This window comes from Canis lupus, chromosome 11 (assembly GCF_003254725.2).
Source record: "Canis lupus dingo isolate Sandy chromosome 11, ASM325472v2, whole genome shotgun sequence".
Taxonomy (NCBI): Eukaryota; Metazoa; Chordata; class Mammalia; order Carnivora; family Canidae; genus Canis; species Canis lupus.
The window spans coordinates 36,981,156-37,000,727 of record NC_064253.1 but is presented as its reverse complement, the minus strand read 5'-3'; the positions used below and the strand labels follow the sequence as shown (position 1 = coordinate 37,000,727).

At 43.1% G+C, this 19,572-nt stretch overlaps 1 protein-coding gene across 2 annotated transcripts in view; it reads right to left on the bottom strand.

Annotated features, from left to right (window-relative positions):
* The window catches only part of SH3GL2 (SH3 domain containing GRB2 like 2, endophilin A1), a 212,836-nt gene extending 198,527 nt beyond the window's left edge, over positions 1-14,309 (bottom strand). Inside the window, exon 1 of one of the 2 annotated variants that reach the window (XM_035697304.2) lies at positions 14,154-14,309. In XM_035697304.2, the coding sequence (XP_035553197.1) occupies positions 14,154-14,198 (45 nt within the window). In that variant the 5' untranslated portion in view covers positions 14,199-14,309. The remainder of the gene's footprint in view (positions 1-14,153) is intronic. The other variant, XM_025432295.3, reaches the window with a different exon arrangement.
* Between the last annotated feature and the right edge of the window lie 5,263 nt (positions 14,310-19,572).

The following is a 19,572-nucleotide window of genomic DNA, read 5'->3' as shown; positions in this document are numbered from 1 at the left end:
TTATGAGGTTCAAAAGCAGCCATGCATGCAGAAGAAATCCAGGCAGCACAATTTAGTTCAGGGCTCTATGGAGAGTGAGGCAAGCATTCTAATACTCTTAAGCTAAATGTGTCACAGAGCAAACACACATTGGCTTATGGTTTCAAAACTTGGCTGGAAACTGGGCTTATTCCCAACCTCACTAATATCTTAAAGATTCTTCTATTCCATGATTTCCTTTTAACCTGAGGAAGTGGAGAGATGAGAATAAGCAGCAACAATGATGGAGTAGAAAGAAAATTTAGTGATAAGCGTAATAAAAAGATGAAGAAAATGTAGAAATACAAATATAGCAATACAGCATAGTGCCTGGTATAGAAGTTCTCAGCTTATTTTTAGCTACTGTTTTAGCTCTTCTTTTCCAATATTAGGCCTACAAATGCATTTTATAGCCTGTTTCTTCCACTTAGCTATAATCATGAATATTCCTACACCAATAAATACTGTCCCATGGATAAAATGGCTACAGATACTCCATAATACAAGACATACCATGATTTACTTCCCTATCTCCTATTATCTGACATCTACATTGCTTCCAAATTTTCACTACAATAACTAACAATGCGAACAACTGTGTATCCAGTTTTGCATGCTTACACACTTATTTTCTCTAAATAGATTCCTAAAAGCCAATTTACAAAGAAGAGACCTGTTGATCCCCTGAAGTGTTACAACAGTTTACATTCTCACTAGCAAATGAGAATGTGTGTTCTTACACCATGGCCAACTCAGAATGTTATCATTCCTTCTAATCTATGCTAATCTAAACCATGAAAAATGTCACATAATCTAGCATCTAATCTATGCTAATCTAAACCATGAAAAATGTCACAAGATTTCCAAGATCTTTCTGTTTGTATCCTGGCCACTTGTAGTTCTTTCAGGTATTGCGTTTCCATATTCTTTTCAAATTTTTCTACCAAGGTATTCATCTTTATCTTCCTGATTACTTAGTGCTTTTAGATATTTCTTTGTTTGACATTTAAGATTAGAATAGAACTCAGAGTTGAGAATAACTGGCAATTACTGGCTCTGAAACTAGCTAGTCTAGACTAAATCCTGGCTTTGCCCATGAAACTGTAACAGTGGGCAACTTCACCTCGGAGCTTCAGTTTCTTTGTTTATTGAATGGGGATAATGATGTGGCAACCTCATAGGGTTGTTATATATAAGTAATTAATGAGTTAAAATAATACCTAGCCATGCTAGTCACATTGACAGGAGAGTTTATTTTAAGCCTACAATTTTATGAGGGCATGTCTTAACTTTTACATTAACTCTGAAAAATATATGATGTATTTTTAAACAGAAATAAGCAGATTAAAAATATATGTATAGGATAACTCCTTTTAAATACATATAAGTATGTATAAATTTGTATACATACAAATTTTTTTGTATGTATAAATATGTATAAATGGAAAACAAACATCAGCTGAATTCTCACTATGGTACCCCAGGCATTGGGGATGCTATGAAGAACAGTGAAGACAGAGTCCTCTTCTTTATATCCACCCTGGGGGATGTAAACAAGAATATAATAGGTGGGCCAAGTACTACACTTACAAGAAATGTAATGGGCAATTTTCATTGCACATGGAAGGGCACTTGACCCATACCAAATGAGGCAAAGGCAGCCTAAGAAAACAGCAAGCTGAGACTGTCAAGAGCTACAGTGATTAGTCAAGCATAAAGTGGAAAAGAGGAAAGAGGGATTTCTACAAAGAGTCAGCACGGTGCAAAAGCTCACAGGCAAGTAAGTTTGTGTGGAATAAAGCTATACAAGTTAAGCACGCACAGAAAGAGCTGTCAGCAAAGAGACTAGATCGGTAAACAGAGGTCAGATCACACTCCACACTCCTTAATGCAACTTACACAGGCTTTGTGCAGGGCCATAAGGAGCCGCTGAAGAGCAAGAGTAGATTTGCTCTTCAGAAAGATCACTGCAGTGACTCAGACAATGAATCAGAGGAGAACAAGACCAAAGCATAAAATGTTAGAACCTAAACTCATGCCCAAGACCATTCTACCTCAGCTGTGGGACTTAGCAATGGCTACAAGCTGCAATCAAGTGACTAGTGACTTGTATGAGGGTTCACAGGTCCTTAGAATGGGATAATTTTAAGCTCTGAAGTCTCAGAGCTTCTAAGCCTGGGCTCCTGCTGACCATTTCCACACAGTTTCACAATACATGGCCTTTTACCACTTTCTAAATGATTTCAAGAGCCTCTCTTGAAGTTCACTTCTGCCTTCCATCCAAACGTTAGGCACAGAACAGGTGACTTGGTGCTGCTCTAAGTAAGCAATCTTTTAGGATCCATAATTACATCACCTGTCATGCCCAGAAAATTCCTTGATAGGACAAAAATAACTAAACACTTAAATAGTCAAACTGTGGAAGGGAGCATGTTTGAACAATACAGTTGGTGAAGACTTGTGTCCTTAATAACACCAACTCCCTTGATGAGGATAACATTCACTTTATTCTTCTTTCAGTTATTCTTAGTGAGGGACAAAGTCTCAGCGTATTATTAGGGTATGTGCTCCTTGTCTTATATGTGTTAATTTCCCTTTTAAACAAAAGCAGAATAAATTTCAAGCTCACAGATTTACTCCACCAAGAGTATCTAGGATTTAATGTCTTTTGTATGACAATTCCCATACTTCTACTTATGAAAAGTTATAGTGGCTTTTCCATGTATGAAAATGATATAATGATTCATTTTTAAAGTAAAGTCAATAATGTAAAAATGACTATAGATGCCCAAAACTCATAAAAACTGAATAACAAATGTGGGGGACAAATAACCCCACATAATCATATGTAAAGAGTCTATAAAAGTTGACTGCTGGGATCCCTGGGTGGCGCAGCGGTTTAGCGCCTGCCTTTGGCCCAGGGCGCGATCCTGGAGACCGAGGATCGAATCCCATGTCGGGCTCCCGGTGCATGGAGCTTGTTTCTCCCTCTGCCTGTGTCTCTGCCTCTCTCTCTCTCTCTCTGTGTGACTATCATAAAAAAAAAAAAAAAGTTGACTGCCTAAATTCACTTGAATCATTCATGGCAGCAACTGGCAGACACAGTGACATTGGACACAAAGGATTTATTTTTTTTAAGATTTTATTTATTCATGAGAGAGTCAGAGAGAGAGAGAGAGAGAGAGAGAGAGGGGCAGAGACACAGGCAGAGGGAGAAGCAGGCTCCATGCAGGGAGCCTGACATGGGACTCGATCCTGGGTCTCCAGGATCAGGCTTTGGGCTGAAGGCAGCACTGCTGAGCCACCCGGGCTGCCCAGACACAAAGAATTCAGATTATAAAAGGCAAACCAACACATATCACATGATATCAGCATATTCATCACCTCATAAAAGTAGAGTAATAATCATCAAATTTAGACAAATGTACTAAGAGATTTTATAAGTTAAGACAGACTTCATTTAAGGTGGTTTATGATAAAAATGGATCAAAATTCTTTAACTGTGTACATCAGAGACACAGAAAGGTGAAAGAGCTTGTAAAAATGAATAAAATGCATCTCAAGTGTTCAAGTATTTTGTGATCATTTAAATTTTGTAAACAATGACTAGCTTTCCCAGCTTCTGTTGAAGTGAGGAAAAAGGAGGTTTCCATGTCTACCTAAAGAAATTTAAAGAAGAGATGAATGATGAGCACTGTAAGTATCTCTCTGAAAAATGTGGACAGAGTTTAAGGTGAAAGTAATGACCAAAAACAGTGGGAAAAAAATCAAGAGTTTGGATTTGTGCGTTTCAAAGGGACTCAAGATACAGAAAGAGTAGAGGATGAGATTAACAGGAAAAACCTTAATAGCAAACAATTGTGTTTGTTAAACTTCATTTAAAGGGGAACAAGAGACACAATTCAGTTGCAGGATTGACCATAAGAAGAATAGAATCTGTAGATAATAGGATACCAACTTTCATGAGTAAAATCTCGATGATGGTATTAATGAGGAACATCTCCAGAAAGTACTTCCACTAATCAGCTTACAAATATGATAGAGGAAAGCCACAGCCAGCAAAGGGTTTGGGTTTGTAGGTCTTGCCTAGAAGTAGCCACTTAAGCAGTTTAACAAATAATATAATTATGTCCAGCCAGCCACCATATACAGCATTCACTCCACATAAAGAAGTACACCAGGAACACCTCAGTAAGCAACAAATGCAGAGAATAAGGGTGAAAGCTGTACCCAGTCTGTGATCAATTCCAACAGGATGCTTCACCTCCAGATTACTTCATCACTCAGACCACATTCTCAACTATCCTCTTTCCAGCCAAGCTGCTCAACTGACACTGCATCCTTCAGGACATCTGGGGGTGCCAGACCTCATCCTTTCCAAAAGGACTGTCTGCCAGCTGCACTTAGAAAATCATTGAGGGCTATGGATCTGCAAATCTTGTCAAAGAGCATGGAATGAACATATTACAGACAACGCAAAGTGTGCCATGTGCACCTGCAATCCTCAATTACTTAATGAATAACTTCAAATTACCATGGAGCTATTTAATGTGCCCATACTAAATAAGGGCATTTCATTGTGTTTGTGTTGGCACAGGCTTCCCACAAGAACAGAAACAGCTGTAGGGTGAACATCCAATCACTCTACCCTCACTAGTAAAAATCCCTGATGGCTTGGTTGGAGACTAATAATTCAAAAATATCCTCAGTGTTCTATGATCTCTCCTCTCCAAGGTCAATGAAGCTTTCATCATACACCAAGCTAAGAGGTTGCTCAGAAAGTAGTTAACAGCCTCACTGTTTACAATTGATCAGGAACCACAAAAAGCAGCAGGTGTTTCATCAGAAAACCTAAACCTTGTAGCAAGAAAAATCTATAAAATATAAAATGTATTTTAAAAGGCATATGAAACACTAAGCCTTGTGTAATAAAAAAAAGTTGATTCAGCAAATTACACTTGTGTGTATTCTGTATATGTGTATGATACATATACACACATTCATGAGCAAACATGCAAATGAATATATGATAGGCACAAAAGAGGGCAAGGACTTCTAGCTTTTTTACCCACACTCACTTCTACATTCTGGGTATGCTGCTTGACTGCAGTTCCCAGCGTCTTCCCTTCCTCCCCTGCACTTGGGGGTTCCACAGTCTGGCTATAAGTTCTAGGCAACTGAACATAAACAGACGTGACTGTTTTTTCTATTAACTTTCTATTGTTATACCAATTATCACATACTTAGCAGCTTAAAAATGACAGCCATTTATTTATTAGCCCACAGTCCTACAGGCAGGACTTTTGACCTGGGTTCAAAAGTCCAGCTTCGCTGGGTTCTCCACTCGGTGTCTCACAAGGCCAAAGTCAAGGTGACAGTTAGATTGGACTCCTAGCTGCAGATTCTGGAGAAGAATTCTCTTCCATCCAGGTTGTTGGCAGAATCCAGATCCTTGAGACTGGGGTCTACGGACCCTGGTTTCCTTGCCCGCTGCCATCTAAAATCTGCTCTCTACTCCTGGAGGCTGAGTACATTCCTTCTCACATGGGGCTCCATCTTTAACAGCAACACCATGCCTAGTCCTTGTGCTTCCAATCTTTCAGACTTACCCTTCCAATACCAGCCAGAGAAAATGCTCTGCTTCTAAGGGGTTCATATGATTAGATTAATACCAAAAGTATAATCTCCCTTTTCCCATATAAAGCAACAATTTCAAGAAAGACATCTTTCATAGTGACAGGATGGCTTGCACTCAAAGAGGAAGTGACAATACAAGAGGGAGAGTCACTTCGGGCCTTAGCATCCTGCCTACCACATTCTCCTTCCAGTTCTGACCTACAGAAATCTCCCATGCTCGTTCCAACATACTCCTTCCCTTTGGCAGTCTTGAAAATCATGCGTCAAAGATGGAAGAACCTCCCAGTCATCCTGGATCCCTTAAGTAAATAATGGGACAAAAGAATGAATGAATGAATGAATGAATGAATGAATGAATGAAAAGAATGAACTGCTCTATGAGCAATAAACATCCTTTAAGACTTCTTGGTTAAACCAAAGCACAAAGTGCTCTTGCAAAATTCAGATTAACACAACCAAACCTACTGGTTGAAATTACATATAAAAAAGATCCATTGGACCAGTGAAATCCAAAAAGATTGCACTACGGTAACTAGCAAATGGAACTAACAAGAAGAAAAAAGATGAGAAGTCTCCTAAGTTTTTGAAGGAATTTTATAGTTCAAATCAGCCATGAGTAGTGAAAAGTCTGTAATTGTAAAACAACCTACAAATATTAAACAGGAAGTCAACTAAAGAAACTCTTCAGTTCCCAGAGGCCACACTCCCTGTCACACTCTTTAGATTCTGGACAGATAGAATAAAGAACAAAAGAATTCTTCCCTGACTGCAGAACCAGAGCAAAACCAAAGAACTTCCTCTACTCTAGGGGTTGGGACTTCACAGGGCTTACCCAGAATGTGACATCACCGTAAGGACAATAACTGCCATGACTCCCATTCTTTCCTTCTCCAAACAGGGAGTGTTCACTGTGGACAGTATTTCCGGAATATTAAAAAGCATAGGCAGACTAGCCACGTGTGCCTAACAAGTATTGTACTTTGATACAGAGGTATTTCTTAGCCTTATGGAACTGCTCCAATTAAGATCTATGGGGAAAATTCAGTTTGAATTATAAGAAAGACATCTCTATTTCTTTCAGATATCATTATTCAGAATAGGGCACAAAATACTGCCTACTGGTCCTTCAGAGACCGGAGCATCTAAGCAAACCTCCTAGGAGCTAGCTGGTTCTCACAAATTCTAGAAAGCTCCTCCATAGTCATCCACACCACATACAATCTGACCTGGGGCTGGGAAGAGGCAGGTGAGGGCAAAGCAACTAGAATATCATACTCCAAATTTAGAAGTTGTATTAAATGTAAAATCTTCATACACAGTAAATTTATTTCCTGAACCATCAGACTCAGGAGACGATTTAGTGACATTTGAAAACATTTTATCAATAGTCTGCAAGAACACTTGACAGGGTCTTACAATCATGACATTTTCATAGGTATGGCTATCGCTCTCTTCTTAGTCTTTATTATCCATTATAGACCACATAATCATTTTTAAACATTTGGACTCCAAGGGATTAGAGCAATAAAGAAAACATAAACCACCACCACCCCCCCAAAAAAAACTGAGAAAAGTTGTACTGTAAGATTATAATACTTCATATTCTGTTTCTTGCTGCCTTAACATCCCCACATACACAAGCTGTCAGCAACCCGCCCAGGTGACCACGTATACCACTGTGAGAAGGCAAGCCTCACCCCAAGTTCCTTTTTCTGCCCGCTTCTGACTATGACCTAGTAACATTCAAATGCACCAAGAAAATCCCCTCTGCCTTTTCTTGTGTACTCCACCCTGACTCCAATAAAAGCACTTACCCACTAATCTTCGCACCCTCTCTTGACTCTCCACCTGCTTGGCTGAGCCTACTCCCTCAGCCCTCCTCCTGTGCAGCCCCCTCCACATGCAGTGACAGATCCTCTGTCTCCCTAAAACCTGTGAGTTTAATAAACTTCGTTTCCCCGAGCCTCTCCTATGTCCCCTCTTGGTACCACACACAGAACAAAACAAGGGTACAAAGGATCAAAAGAAAAGAAAAGAAAAGAAAAGAAAGAAAAGTCAAGGAAATCGGATTTCTTGTCCTCCAGAATCTTGCCATCTGGTCTTAACATCTGAGGGAAAGCCCCACTAACTTTAAACTCTGGAGCTGGGGATCCCTGGGTGGTGCAGCGGTTTAGAGCCTGCCTTTGGCCCAGGGCGAGATCCTGGAGACCTGGGATTGAGTCCCACGTCGGGCTCCCGGTGCATGGAGCCTGCTTCTCCCTCTGCCTAGGTCTCTGCCTCTCTCTCTCTCTCTGTGTGACTATCATAAATAAATAAAAATTAAAAAAGAAAATTATAAACTCTGGAGCTGTTCTTCAACTCTACTGCCCCCAATTTTCCTTATTCACTTCTCAATGAGTCTTGCCCTCCTCTCTCACTTTCTCAAGCTACCAGCTCCAATGAAAGCCCTAGGGTTGTATGAAGCCCTGGGAATACCAATGCAGCACAAGGGGCTTGGAAGAATGAACTCTGCTTTGCAAGCATTAAGTCTCTCCCTCCTGCAATGCTATTTCTCCTCAAAACATTAACCATTTTCCCCCAACCAAGTCTTGATGTCGTTTTCAAGGGTATTTCTAATTAATTTGGGAGGTACATCAAAATTTTCCAAGTAGAATGAAACCAAAACTCAATTTAAAACTCAATTCAGGGATCCCTGGGTGGCGTAGCGGTTTGGTGCCTGCCTTTGGCCCAGGGCACGATCCTGGAGACCCGGGATCGAATCCCACATCAGGCTCCCGGTGCATGGAGCCTGCTTCTCCCTCTGCCTGTGTCTCTGCCTCTCTCTCTCTCTCTCTCTCTCTGTGACTATCATAAATAAATAAAAAAAAAAAATTAAAAAAAAAAAAAGAGAGAGTTCACCTGTGATGAACACCGGTGTTGTATAGAAGTGTTGACTCATTAAATTGTACACCTGAAACTAATAAAGAAAAAAAAAAAAAAAACTCAATTCAATTTAAAACACTAAGAATGGGATGCCTGGGTGGCTCAGTCGGTTAAGTGACCAGCTCTTGATTTCAGCTCAGGACATGAGCTGGGGTTCTGGGATCAAGCCCCAGGACAGGCTCTGCACTCAGTGAGGAGTCTGCTTGAGGATTCTCCCTCTCCCTCTGTCCCACTCCCTGGCACACTTCTGCTCACACATGCTCTCGCTCGAATATATAAATCCTTTAAAAAAAAATACTAAAGAATCACTGTGAGGGAAAGCCTTGCAAAAAAATGTAACTGTGTCAACAACAAAAACTTGATCAAGAATCTCAGTCTCAACAGAAATTATTTTCAATAGCCATTTGTACTTCAAACCCCACCACACGTCCATCTTCCAAATATATCAGTAAGTTAGAGCTCACTATTTTTTTTTTACATGGTTCAAGTTATCCTTATTATGCAAGCATGGCACTCTCACAGACATTATCTCATTTAATCCTGACATCTCTGAAAAGGGTTTTTATATTTGATTGCCCCTCAAATTAGTTCAGAGAAGACTGCATTTTGAACAGACATCCTAAAGCCTGGTAATAGAATGGATGCCGTGACTGTTATCGTAAGAACCACCGCATTCTCTCCTGATGACATCAATTTGTTACAAAACATTTTTACTTTGATGGGGGAAAGGGCAGGATAGGAATTAGGAATTCCTTTATGAAGCTGATGATAGGCTAAAATCCCTCTCCCTCAGAAAAAGTGCATATAAAATGCAGCATATAATTTTAGAAAATACATAGGCTCTCCAGGGCTAAGAATCTGACAAAGAGTGCGGGTATAGAAACCCCGTGTCAGGGATGCCTGGGTGGCTCAGCAGTTGAGCATCTGCCTTTGGCTCAGGGCATGATCCTGGAGTCCCGGGCCCGAGTCCCGCATGGGGCTCCCTGTATGGAGCCTGCTTCTCCCTCTGCCTGTGTCTCTGCCTCTCTTTCTCTGTGTCTCTCATGAATAAATAAATAAAATCTTAAAAAAAAAAAAAAAAGAAACCCTGTGTCAACTCATGCTGAGGCTTGAGATTTTGAAGGCAGCAGAGATTTTACTACTTAAAGCAGGCAGTTAAGGAACTGAGAACCTCATTCAAAATTATAACTAATTATATATCTAATTAAGTATATATTTTAAAATAAGGGTAAATATATAAATACATCAAATATTAATTTAAATTATTAAATATTAAATATATATTAAATATTTAAATGCCTTAGCAAGTAAATGCTTAAACAGATTTATGTAACATACTCCAGAGCAAAGCATTTATATAAAATAAAGCTTTTCTTTTATTTTAAGATTTTATTCATTTATTTGAGAGACAGAACAAGAGAGAGAGCACACATGAGCAGGGGCAGAGGGAGAGGAAGAAGCAGACTCCCCTGCTGAGCGGAAGCCTGGTGTGGGGCTCAATCCCAGGATCCTGGGATCATGATTGAGCTGATTGAGTCAGATGCTTAACTGACTGAGCAACTCAGGTGTCCCCAAAATACAGCATTTTAAATGTGATAAAAGTGTGAAGAAATTAGACAGAAAGGCATAAAATACCAGTGTAATTAAAATTTTCTGGTTAATGAATCTGAGTGGGACAAGAATCACGTACCAGACTAATTCATAACTTAACCTAACCAAATATGAATTTTTTTCATTAAAAAAAAAAAAAACAACAGAAGGGGGCACACCTGGATGGTTCAGTTGGTTGTATGCCCCACTCTTGGTTTCAGCTCAGGTCATGATCTCATGGGTCATGGGATCAAAGCCTCATGTCAGGCTACGAGGTCAGTGGGGAGTCTGCTTAAAGATTTACTCCCTCTGCCCCACTCGCAAGCACATGCACTCTAAAATAAATAAATTTTAAAAACAAAAAAAATAGAAGATATATAGTCTATAACAGGTCTATATCCTAACCAAACTCATTGAAAGGAAGAAAGCATATTTCATTCAATGCAATAGAAAGATATTATTTACAGAATGAATTGTCCTTTTAATGTTAAATCCACTACAGTATTTAGAAAAACACTGGTGAATCCTTTCATGCAAATAATGGTTGTCAGGGGCTGAATTATGTATCCCCCAACAAAAACTTCCTAAGTTGATATCAAAATCCCCAACACCTCAGAATGTGACCTTATTTGAAAATTGCAGAATTACTCAAGCTAAATTGAGATCATACTGGTGTAAGGTGGCCGTCCAATCCAATATGACTGATGTCCTTTAAGAGAGGAAATTTAGACAAGGAAGAAAAAAAATGCTGCGATGTATATACCAACCAAGAAAAGCCAAAGACTGCCAACAAACTAATAGAAGCTAAGTAAGAGGCCTGACACCGACTCTTGCCTAGGGCCTTCCAAGGAAGCATGGCCTTACTGTCACCTTCATCAATGTTCCAAAAGGGTGAGACAATAAATTTCTGTTGTTTAAAGCACTCAGTTTGATACTTTGTTATGGCAGCTCTAGAGAACACCACAATGACCTAATAAATTTTACTCTGTAACAAACGTTTCTCTAGGCTAAAGGCTTTCCTACTCTAACAAACTGTCCTTAGCAAAAGCATTTTTTTCACCTCCAAATATCAGAGATGTTAAAAACAATTGTCAGCAACGAGGTAGAAATAATCAGTTCTAAATCAAGAGAATAGCCTTGACACTTCTAATCAGAGACTTCAAATTAGTGGGCAAACACCAAAGTCATACTGTTTTATTAATACAAATCTCCTCCTGCACTAACGTGAGCAAAAAACTCAATTTCATAGAAACAAATGTTTGCCTGAAGAGGGGCCTTCCACTTAAGAACACTGGCCATATAACCCAGCGTATCTGTTCTCACAAGGAAACAATTCTAGGTGTAAAGCTTACTTTGTAGATAAGATCAGGTTCATGGAGCTGGGTATGGAAAAATGGCTTAAAAAGTAGGACATGGCTATTTCCCCTATCTTTGTCACACGCAAACATTAGCACTGGCTTTACACACCCTTCAAATACACACATACACAGGAAGAATAACCTTTGCCTGAGGCTTTCCAAGATTATGCTCCATTATGTTATAGATAAGATACTGCGTGTTGTTTCACCTCTAAAATGAAAGGCTTTTTTAGTAAAAAGAAAATGACTCAGTGATTCTGCATCTGAAACAGATGTGATTAACACGAATCTTGTCACAAGACCTCCTCCAACAATCTAAGAAGTCCTTCCATACCACAATTCTGGTTTGTATACTCAAACCTGAACGTCAGTGTCACATAGAACTTCAGGATTTGGGGATCCCTGGGTGGCGCAGCGGTTTGGCGCCTGCCTTTGGCCCAGGGCGCGATCCTGGAGACCCGGGATCGAATCCCACATCGGGCTCCCCGTGCATGGAGCCTGCTTCTCCCTCTGCCTGTGTCTCTGCCTCTCTCTCTCTCTGTGACTATCATGAATAAATAAATAAAATATTTAAAAAAAAAAAAAAAAAAAAAAAAAAAAAAAAAGAACTTCAGGATTTGGCTGAAATGAAGCCATCTGATTGTGTTTTGTTAAGGTAGCAAAACTAAAAAGTCTACTTCCATGATTTCCTCATGTGTCATCACTGCTAATATAACGGACAGTATTTTATACAAGTAGAATTATCTTTAATGTTAAAATCACTCACTGAACAGTTTTTAGGTTCTCATTTATACTCACATCAATTCTAGGAAATGGATATTAACCCTATTTAAAAGTTAAATAACTTGCTCAAGATCACTGACAGCAGAGATGGTATCAAGCCTTAGTCTTCGCCAATGTTCCTAAACTGCCTTTTAGGGCACCAAGATTTGCAAAAGAAGTCTTCAGAATCAAAGTGAAGAAGGAGTGTGGTGTTGGTAAATTCAGTGCTCAGGTCTGCTTTAGAGATGTGACAAAGTACCTCAAATTAAAAAAAGTTAGCGACTGGGATCCCTGGGTGGCACAGCGGTTTAGCGCCTGCCTTTGGCCCAGGGCGCAATCCTGGAGACCCGGGATCGAATCCCACGTCGGGCTCCCGGTGCATGGAGCCTGCTTCTCCCTCTGCCTATGTCTCTGCCCCCCCCCCTCTGTGACTATCATAAATAAATAAAAAAAATTAAAAAAAAAAAACAAAAAAGAAAGTTAGCGACTTCAAAGAATTTATGGTAGCACATGTGCTTCACTGTAAACCTAAAGGAGTTCGAAGTAAAGGTTACTAGAGGCCTTCCATATACCTCACCAACCGCATCTTTACAAATATATTTACAAACATTCTCTCAGAGAGGACTCAGAAAGATCCAATTCGAAAAGCAAAAATAATTACAGTAATGGGTGTTTTTACTGAAATCATCTTAGTTTTCTACATTTCCCAAACAGACAGAACTGATTCTACAAAGGCGAATCTATGGTGACGGAGACAGCATGTGGATGAACACGAGATGAATTTCATGCTGCATCTCTCCAATTTATCCAAGATTCTGAAAACACGACTGTCACCTTTTCTGGATGTGGTTTAAAACAGGATCAGTTATTGTGGTGTTCTCATTATTTCTGAGATATTATGACAAAACTCACTGTTAATCACGACTAATGTATGAAAAAACAGCGAAGGCTAAATTGTGAGAGATATTTAAAGAAATCAACAAACTCCTTAGCTAAAGATCTCTTACACTAGAGCTGCTTCAGAAGAGAGAAAGGGGAAAAAAAAAAAATTACCATCCTCATTACATAAGAAATAGGTCACATCGTAAGTATTCACTTATCTTTCCCTATGTAAAATTCTTCAACCGAGCCCCAGGAGATTTAAAGTATTAGAATCTGAATTAAATAAATTGTAATCACAGTCTATTAACCCCACAGAGAAATAGGGCACGTTCAAGATGTCAAAAAGAAAAAAAAGCACACTAAAAATAATACTTAGAAGTAAGTGACGGTTTGACTGTGAAGGCTGTGGAACCCGCGGGAAACGCGGAGGGACCCCCCCACAGGGCTGGCCTAGCCTTGGCGTCACAGTAGTTTCCCCACCGGGCTCTCCCAGCAAAAGTTGAGGCGGGCGCTTCCCAGAGGAAGCCGCGTCCTCCGCGCTCGCGGCCGGGGCAGGGGGCAGGGGGCAGGGGCGGGGGCGGGGGCGGGGGCGCCGCGCGGAAGGGCAGACGCAGCGACCGCAGCGGGAGAGCCGAGAGCGGAGAGCGCAGCCCGCAGCCCGCGCCGCAGTCCCGCCCCCAGTGCGGCCCCCGCTCGCGCCAGCACCGCGCGGGGCAGCCGGGGGCAGCGACACCGCAAGGTCACCGGGTGCGGGACGACTTGACAGAATCTCCCGCCCCCGCCGCCGCCGCCGCCGCCGCCCCCTCCCGGCCGCTCCCGCGCGGGGCCACCGGGCCGGGCGGCCAGGGACTCGCGGCGGGGACGCGGGCGGGCGATGCGGGGCGCGGCCCGGGTCCCCGCGCGCCCCGCCGACCGCAGCCGCCGAGCGCGCCCCTCGCGGCTCCGCCCGGGCCCGCCCCGCGGCGCACCTGTCACGCGCCTCACCTGAGTGGCTTTGTGGAATTGCTTCTTGAGCCCGGCCACCGACATGGTGCGGGAGGACTCGCGGGCGCGGGAGGCTGCGGAGGCGGCTGCCGGTGCCGGGGAGAGGCGGCGGCGGAGCGGCGGCGGCGGCGGCGGCGGCGGGAGCGGGAGCGGGAGCGGAGGGCCGAGCGGGGCGGCGCGCTCGCCGGGCGGCCGCTCGTCGTGCCGCCGCCAGGGCTGTGGGCGCGGGGGCGCGGAGCGGCGCGGGACGCGGGCTCGTGCGGAGAAACACCCTGACGTCAGGGGCGGGTGATGCGGCCTCTTAAAGGGGACGCGGGAAGCCCCGCCCGCCCGGGGCGCGGGCCGGCCGCGCAGGTGCCGCCGCAGCCCTCGCCACCTGCGCGGCTCCCGCGGAGCCCGGGCGCCACCTCCCCCGCGGGCGGCCGGGCGGGCGGGCGGCGGGGGTGGAGCGCGGGGGCGTTCCCGCGCCCGGGGCTGAGCGCTGCGCCCCCGCCGACCGCCGACCGCCGACCCGCCGTTCGCCGCTCGCCGCAGCGCGGCCGCCCGGGCGCAGGCAGGGCCCAGGTGACCCGCCGGGGTTGCAGGTGGCCGCAGCGGCGCGGCCTGGGGCTGGCCGTCCCCGTAGAGCCCGCCCTCTCTGCGTTCCGTGTCGGGGAATGAAGTCCGCGCTCCTTCTGTGCCTGGCGCCCACTGGGTTGGTCACAGAAAACATTTTCTGCCCCCGGTTCCTGGTTTCAATATCCCTTAAGCCTCCAAAACGTTAGGGAAAGTCAAGAACGTGCCATCTTTTTTTTTTTTTCTATATATTTATGATTTATTTTATTTTATTTGGTCTAATAACGATTTGAAAAGAAGAAAAAAGGGCAGCCCGCGTGGCTGAGCGGTTTAGTGCCCGCCTTCAGCCCAGGGCGTGATCCGGGAGACCCGGGATCGAGTCCCGCGTCGGGCTCCCTGCATGGAGCCTGCTTCTCCCTCTGCCTGTGTCTCTGCCTCTCTCTCTCTCTCTCTCTCTCTCTCTCCCTCTCTCTCTCTTTGTGTGTGTGTGTGTGTGTGTGTGTGTGTCTCTCATGAATAAATAAATAAAATCTTTAAAAGAAAGAAGAAAATTTAAACCTTAATGCTGGTCAGGTAAATAGAACTGAAATGGGATTTTGTTACAGTAATAGCATTTTAATCCTCTGATTACACATACGGAAAAGCCCAAAAATGAACTCAGCATTCACTTTATGAGAGTGGTTTTGGGATTTTCAATCTAAGCATTACACATGAAAAAGCAAAATATTAAACTGTGCGATCTCGGGGATCCCTGGGTGGCTCAGCGGTTTCGCGCCTGCCTTTGGCCCAGGGCCTGATCCTGGAGACCTGGGATCGAGTCCCGTGTGGGGTTCCCGGTGCATGGAGCCTGCTTCTCTCTCTCCCTCTGCCTGTGTCTCTGCCTCTCTCTCTCTCTCTCTCTCTCTCTCTCCCTGTGTCTATCATAAATTTAAAAAAAAAATTGTGCGATCTCCACATTCGTAACAAAGTATATATGGCTGGGCTACAGCCAAAAGTGATGGAATTATTTTGTAGGAGAGCAGCATCCGTGGCTTCTGTGTTCTTAGTGATTAGCCACTTCTCTTAGTTTTTTCTCGGACTGAGAAGCACATGAAAAAGAACTTGAATACTGTCCCCACATGGGGACCAAAGTTGTAAGGAGAAGGCAGAGTGACAGAAGCCAGGGTAAGTGGATGAATAAGATAACATAGGGCAGAACAGGAGTGCTGGGAATCTTTCATCCCTCCTCAGCCCCTACTACCTGCGACCATAGACTCCATGGCCGCTGTGTATTTTGGTTTTGGTCATTAAAATGTCCATAAACTTGTCTGTTTTATTTTACAAAAAGCATAACTGGAGTTTGGGTAAATGTATTCTCTTTTGGGGGAGTCTCACTGAAGCAGTGAGAAGACTCACCCCCAGGCCTGACGATCAAAGGGACTAGTGACACCACACACTGACCATATACCCTGGCCTCTTAACCTGCATATGTCTTACCAGCTAGAGAGGGTGAAAAGTAAGCTCTGGTGATCTCTAGGAAATTCTAACAGAATGTCAGGACTAGGAACAATCTGTGTCTCAGGCAAACATCAGACAGGGAAAGACCAAAGTCCTGCCAAGAAATAGGTGGGACTACTGATCCATCAGAGTTCAGGACAACCGTTAAAGTGACTTTATTGAGATCCCATGAGATAGCACATTTACTCACACCTATAAGGCCCACCATGGGGATTCCCAGATTCTTGACTTTAGGAAATTCTACAATAGTTTGTACTTTCTGCATATGGAGGTGGGGCTCTAGATAAGAGATAATTGGGGGTTAGTGTTACAATGACTGCTTTTGTACTCTTAACAGTTTATAGTACCCACATGCATGAGCACACATGCGCGTGCACACACACACACACACACACACACACTCACTCATGAAAAGAATGCGTAAAATGCTAATGATGGTCAGGCCAGTGGAGCAGTTCTCAAACTTTAGCTCAAATAGGAATCTCCTGGAGGACTTGTTAAAGCACAGAGTCCCACATGCCTAGTTTCCCATTCACTAGTTCTGGGTGGGACCCAAGAATGTGCATTTCTAACAAGTTCCCCTCTGTTCTGGTCACCACACTGAAAACCAGGGGGCTAAAGTAGAGATACTAGGGAATGAACTTTTTTCTCTATTCTCCCAAGTTTTAAAATGATTTCTCATTACTTGTATAATAGAAAAGGTATTTTACGGTTCATTTTTCCTACCTGCTCCCTGATCTAAATAATGGAACATTTTCATAGAAGGATGGACCTTGGTGAATCTGCTAAAAGAGAGAACAACTAATCTCCAAAGCAAAAGGGCCTGAGATTCATGAGCTCTGGTCTTTAACTGTGACAGATGTGAAATGAGGACCTGAAGAATCCCCTCAGGATTTTGAATACTTACCTAAAACACAAATTAATTGAAAACAAGTCTCTTTCCTGGTTCTTCATCCACCAACCTAGAATGCCTATCCTGCTGTATATCAAAGAAACTCCCTTGGCAGAAAGAACTTTAAATCCTTTTAAAACTATGGTTAATTCTGCTGGGTGTCTCCTGGATCTCTTGTAAATCCACTATTTCTATTGAAGCCACAGTGTATACCTTTAAAGACCTTTAAGATGTTACCTTTGAAAGAGATTTGTTGAGCTCCTCCTACCAGCAGGCAGCATGGTAGGAGGCATCGGGCAATGGTAAAGTGAGATGCCAAGATACATATGGACTTCATCTTGAACCCCAAGGACCTTCCAGGCCAGCAATTTGGAAAACCCTTTCAGACATTTGCTGTGACTTGAATATAGAGAGATGAATGCACCAGACTTCAGAAAATGTCAAACATGAGTGCCCTCTTTGGTTGTAAAGAAGCTGTGACACGGGCTTTACAGAGAAACACAGAAGCACAATGCAAGGAAAGGGGAATCAAAGGTCCATGAGGAAGAACTTTGTTTTATAAAAGGTTGCTGTAATTCAACATGCTGCCCTCTCCTCCCCTGTGATCAAATCAATGTAAAATGGTAAATAAACCTAGATGGCTTGGGAAAGGTCCAATTAAATGAAACCCCACAGCACCTTACTAATTGGACAGGAAATTCATGGTCAGCAATAATTCCATCACATCATTTATGCACTACTTCTCCTTGCATTATGCCAAAGCTTCTGGCAAATACCAGACCTCTAGTTTGCACAGAGCTGCTGCGTCCCTAGTGCCTTTCAGAGGATCCCTCATCCCAAGGTGGCAGGGGATAAGCCGAAGCTCCCATCTTTTTCCCTTTCGCCCCAGACACCTTTTGTCCAGACCCCGCGAGGGCAAACTGTTCTGATTTTATGTGTAAGCTCACTGAGTGCAAGAAATGTAGCAAAACAAGTCATTAAATCCTGACACTTTATTTTACAGATGAGAAAAACAGAAGCCATGAAAATAAATAACTTCCTTATCCATCGTTAACTTTTTCTACTCCAGCCTCTAGCCTCAATTCAGGGCAGAGCCTCCAGTCAGTGTTAATAAATACAGATGGGAATGAAAAATGGAACAATTTATTACTGTCACTGATGCTGTATCCTTGTCACATTGGGTCTGATGTTCAAGAGCCTTCACCTAAAAGCCCTGCATTAAATCTTGGATTGTGCAGGACCCAAACAGTTGTCCTGATGTGAATAACACTTAACATAAGATTTTGGGCCTTTGCATGCTGCCAGTAGCTTGGGCCCCCACTTAGCATAGACAGGGCAAACAAGCCCTTTCCTAGAGATGAGAAACCAAGGGAAGACACCTTCATTTCCTTGCTCCCAGGTTTGTCACCTACACCAACTCTACAACAAATATACAGAGAGAAGCACACTTTTGTCTCTCGGAGGTGGAATGCATAGGGCTTTATCCCCCCTTATCCCCGCTTCCCATAGTTCTCTTCAAAGTACAGGGGCCTCTCCCTGCAAAAACTTCTTCTTTTGGCTCAACCCTGTTAACCCAATCTCAGGAGAAGGAGGAGGGGACTTAACCAGATGGGTGGCTCACATTAGGCTCTTACAGCTGGGCCCCTTTTGTTAGTTTCATCCCAGCTGGAAATGCTTCAAACTTCCCTAGAAAAATCCTGCCAGCTCCAATGCCCAGCTCCAGTGCCACTCCTTTGAAGTGTATCCCCAAGCATCCCGAATGATTGTGTGACCACATGAACTTGGTCTAACATGTATTGATATATGATTCTTAAGTCTTTGAATGTAGGTTTTTATCTTTGTTTTTATAACTCGTAGCAGATAATATAGCCACTCACTAGATATGGGCCAACTGAAATTTTAAAAGCCTGTTGAATTTTATTTTTTTGAAGATTTTATTTATTTATTTGAGAGCATGCACAAGGAGGGAAGGAGAGGCAGAGGGAGAGGGAGAAGCAGGCCCAGGCACCCCAAGACTAATGAAATTTTAAAAACTAGATCCAGCAGAGGGCCAGAAAGCCTGGAACTGGCTGAACTTCTCTCCATCTGTGCACACTGTCCTATGGTTATCATTGCTACTTCCCTGCTGTAGTCAAGCCTGGATCTCCAGGTTCTTGTCAATTCTGAGAGTCCCTGATGGCCTTCCCATAAATGACCCTTTGTTTATTCAGCCGCTACAGCTTTCTGTGACATGCAATCAACAAACTCCAAGTGATTTATCCCCTTTACCCCTCCTAAACCCTATAATAATTTTCTAATCCCAGTTCCATTTCTTGTTTGGATCTGGCAACTCAAATACATCAATTAAGCAACTGCAGTTCCTGCTAAGCTCTGCATTAGGGTTCCTTCTTAGATGAGGGAGTGGGCAGATTGAGTGACAAGGAATTTAGTCCCTTAGCAAGTGTCAGTTCTCCCTGTAAGACATTGACATTCTGA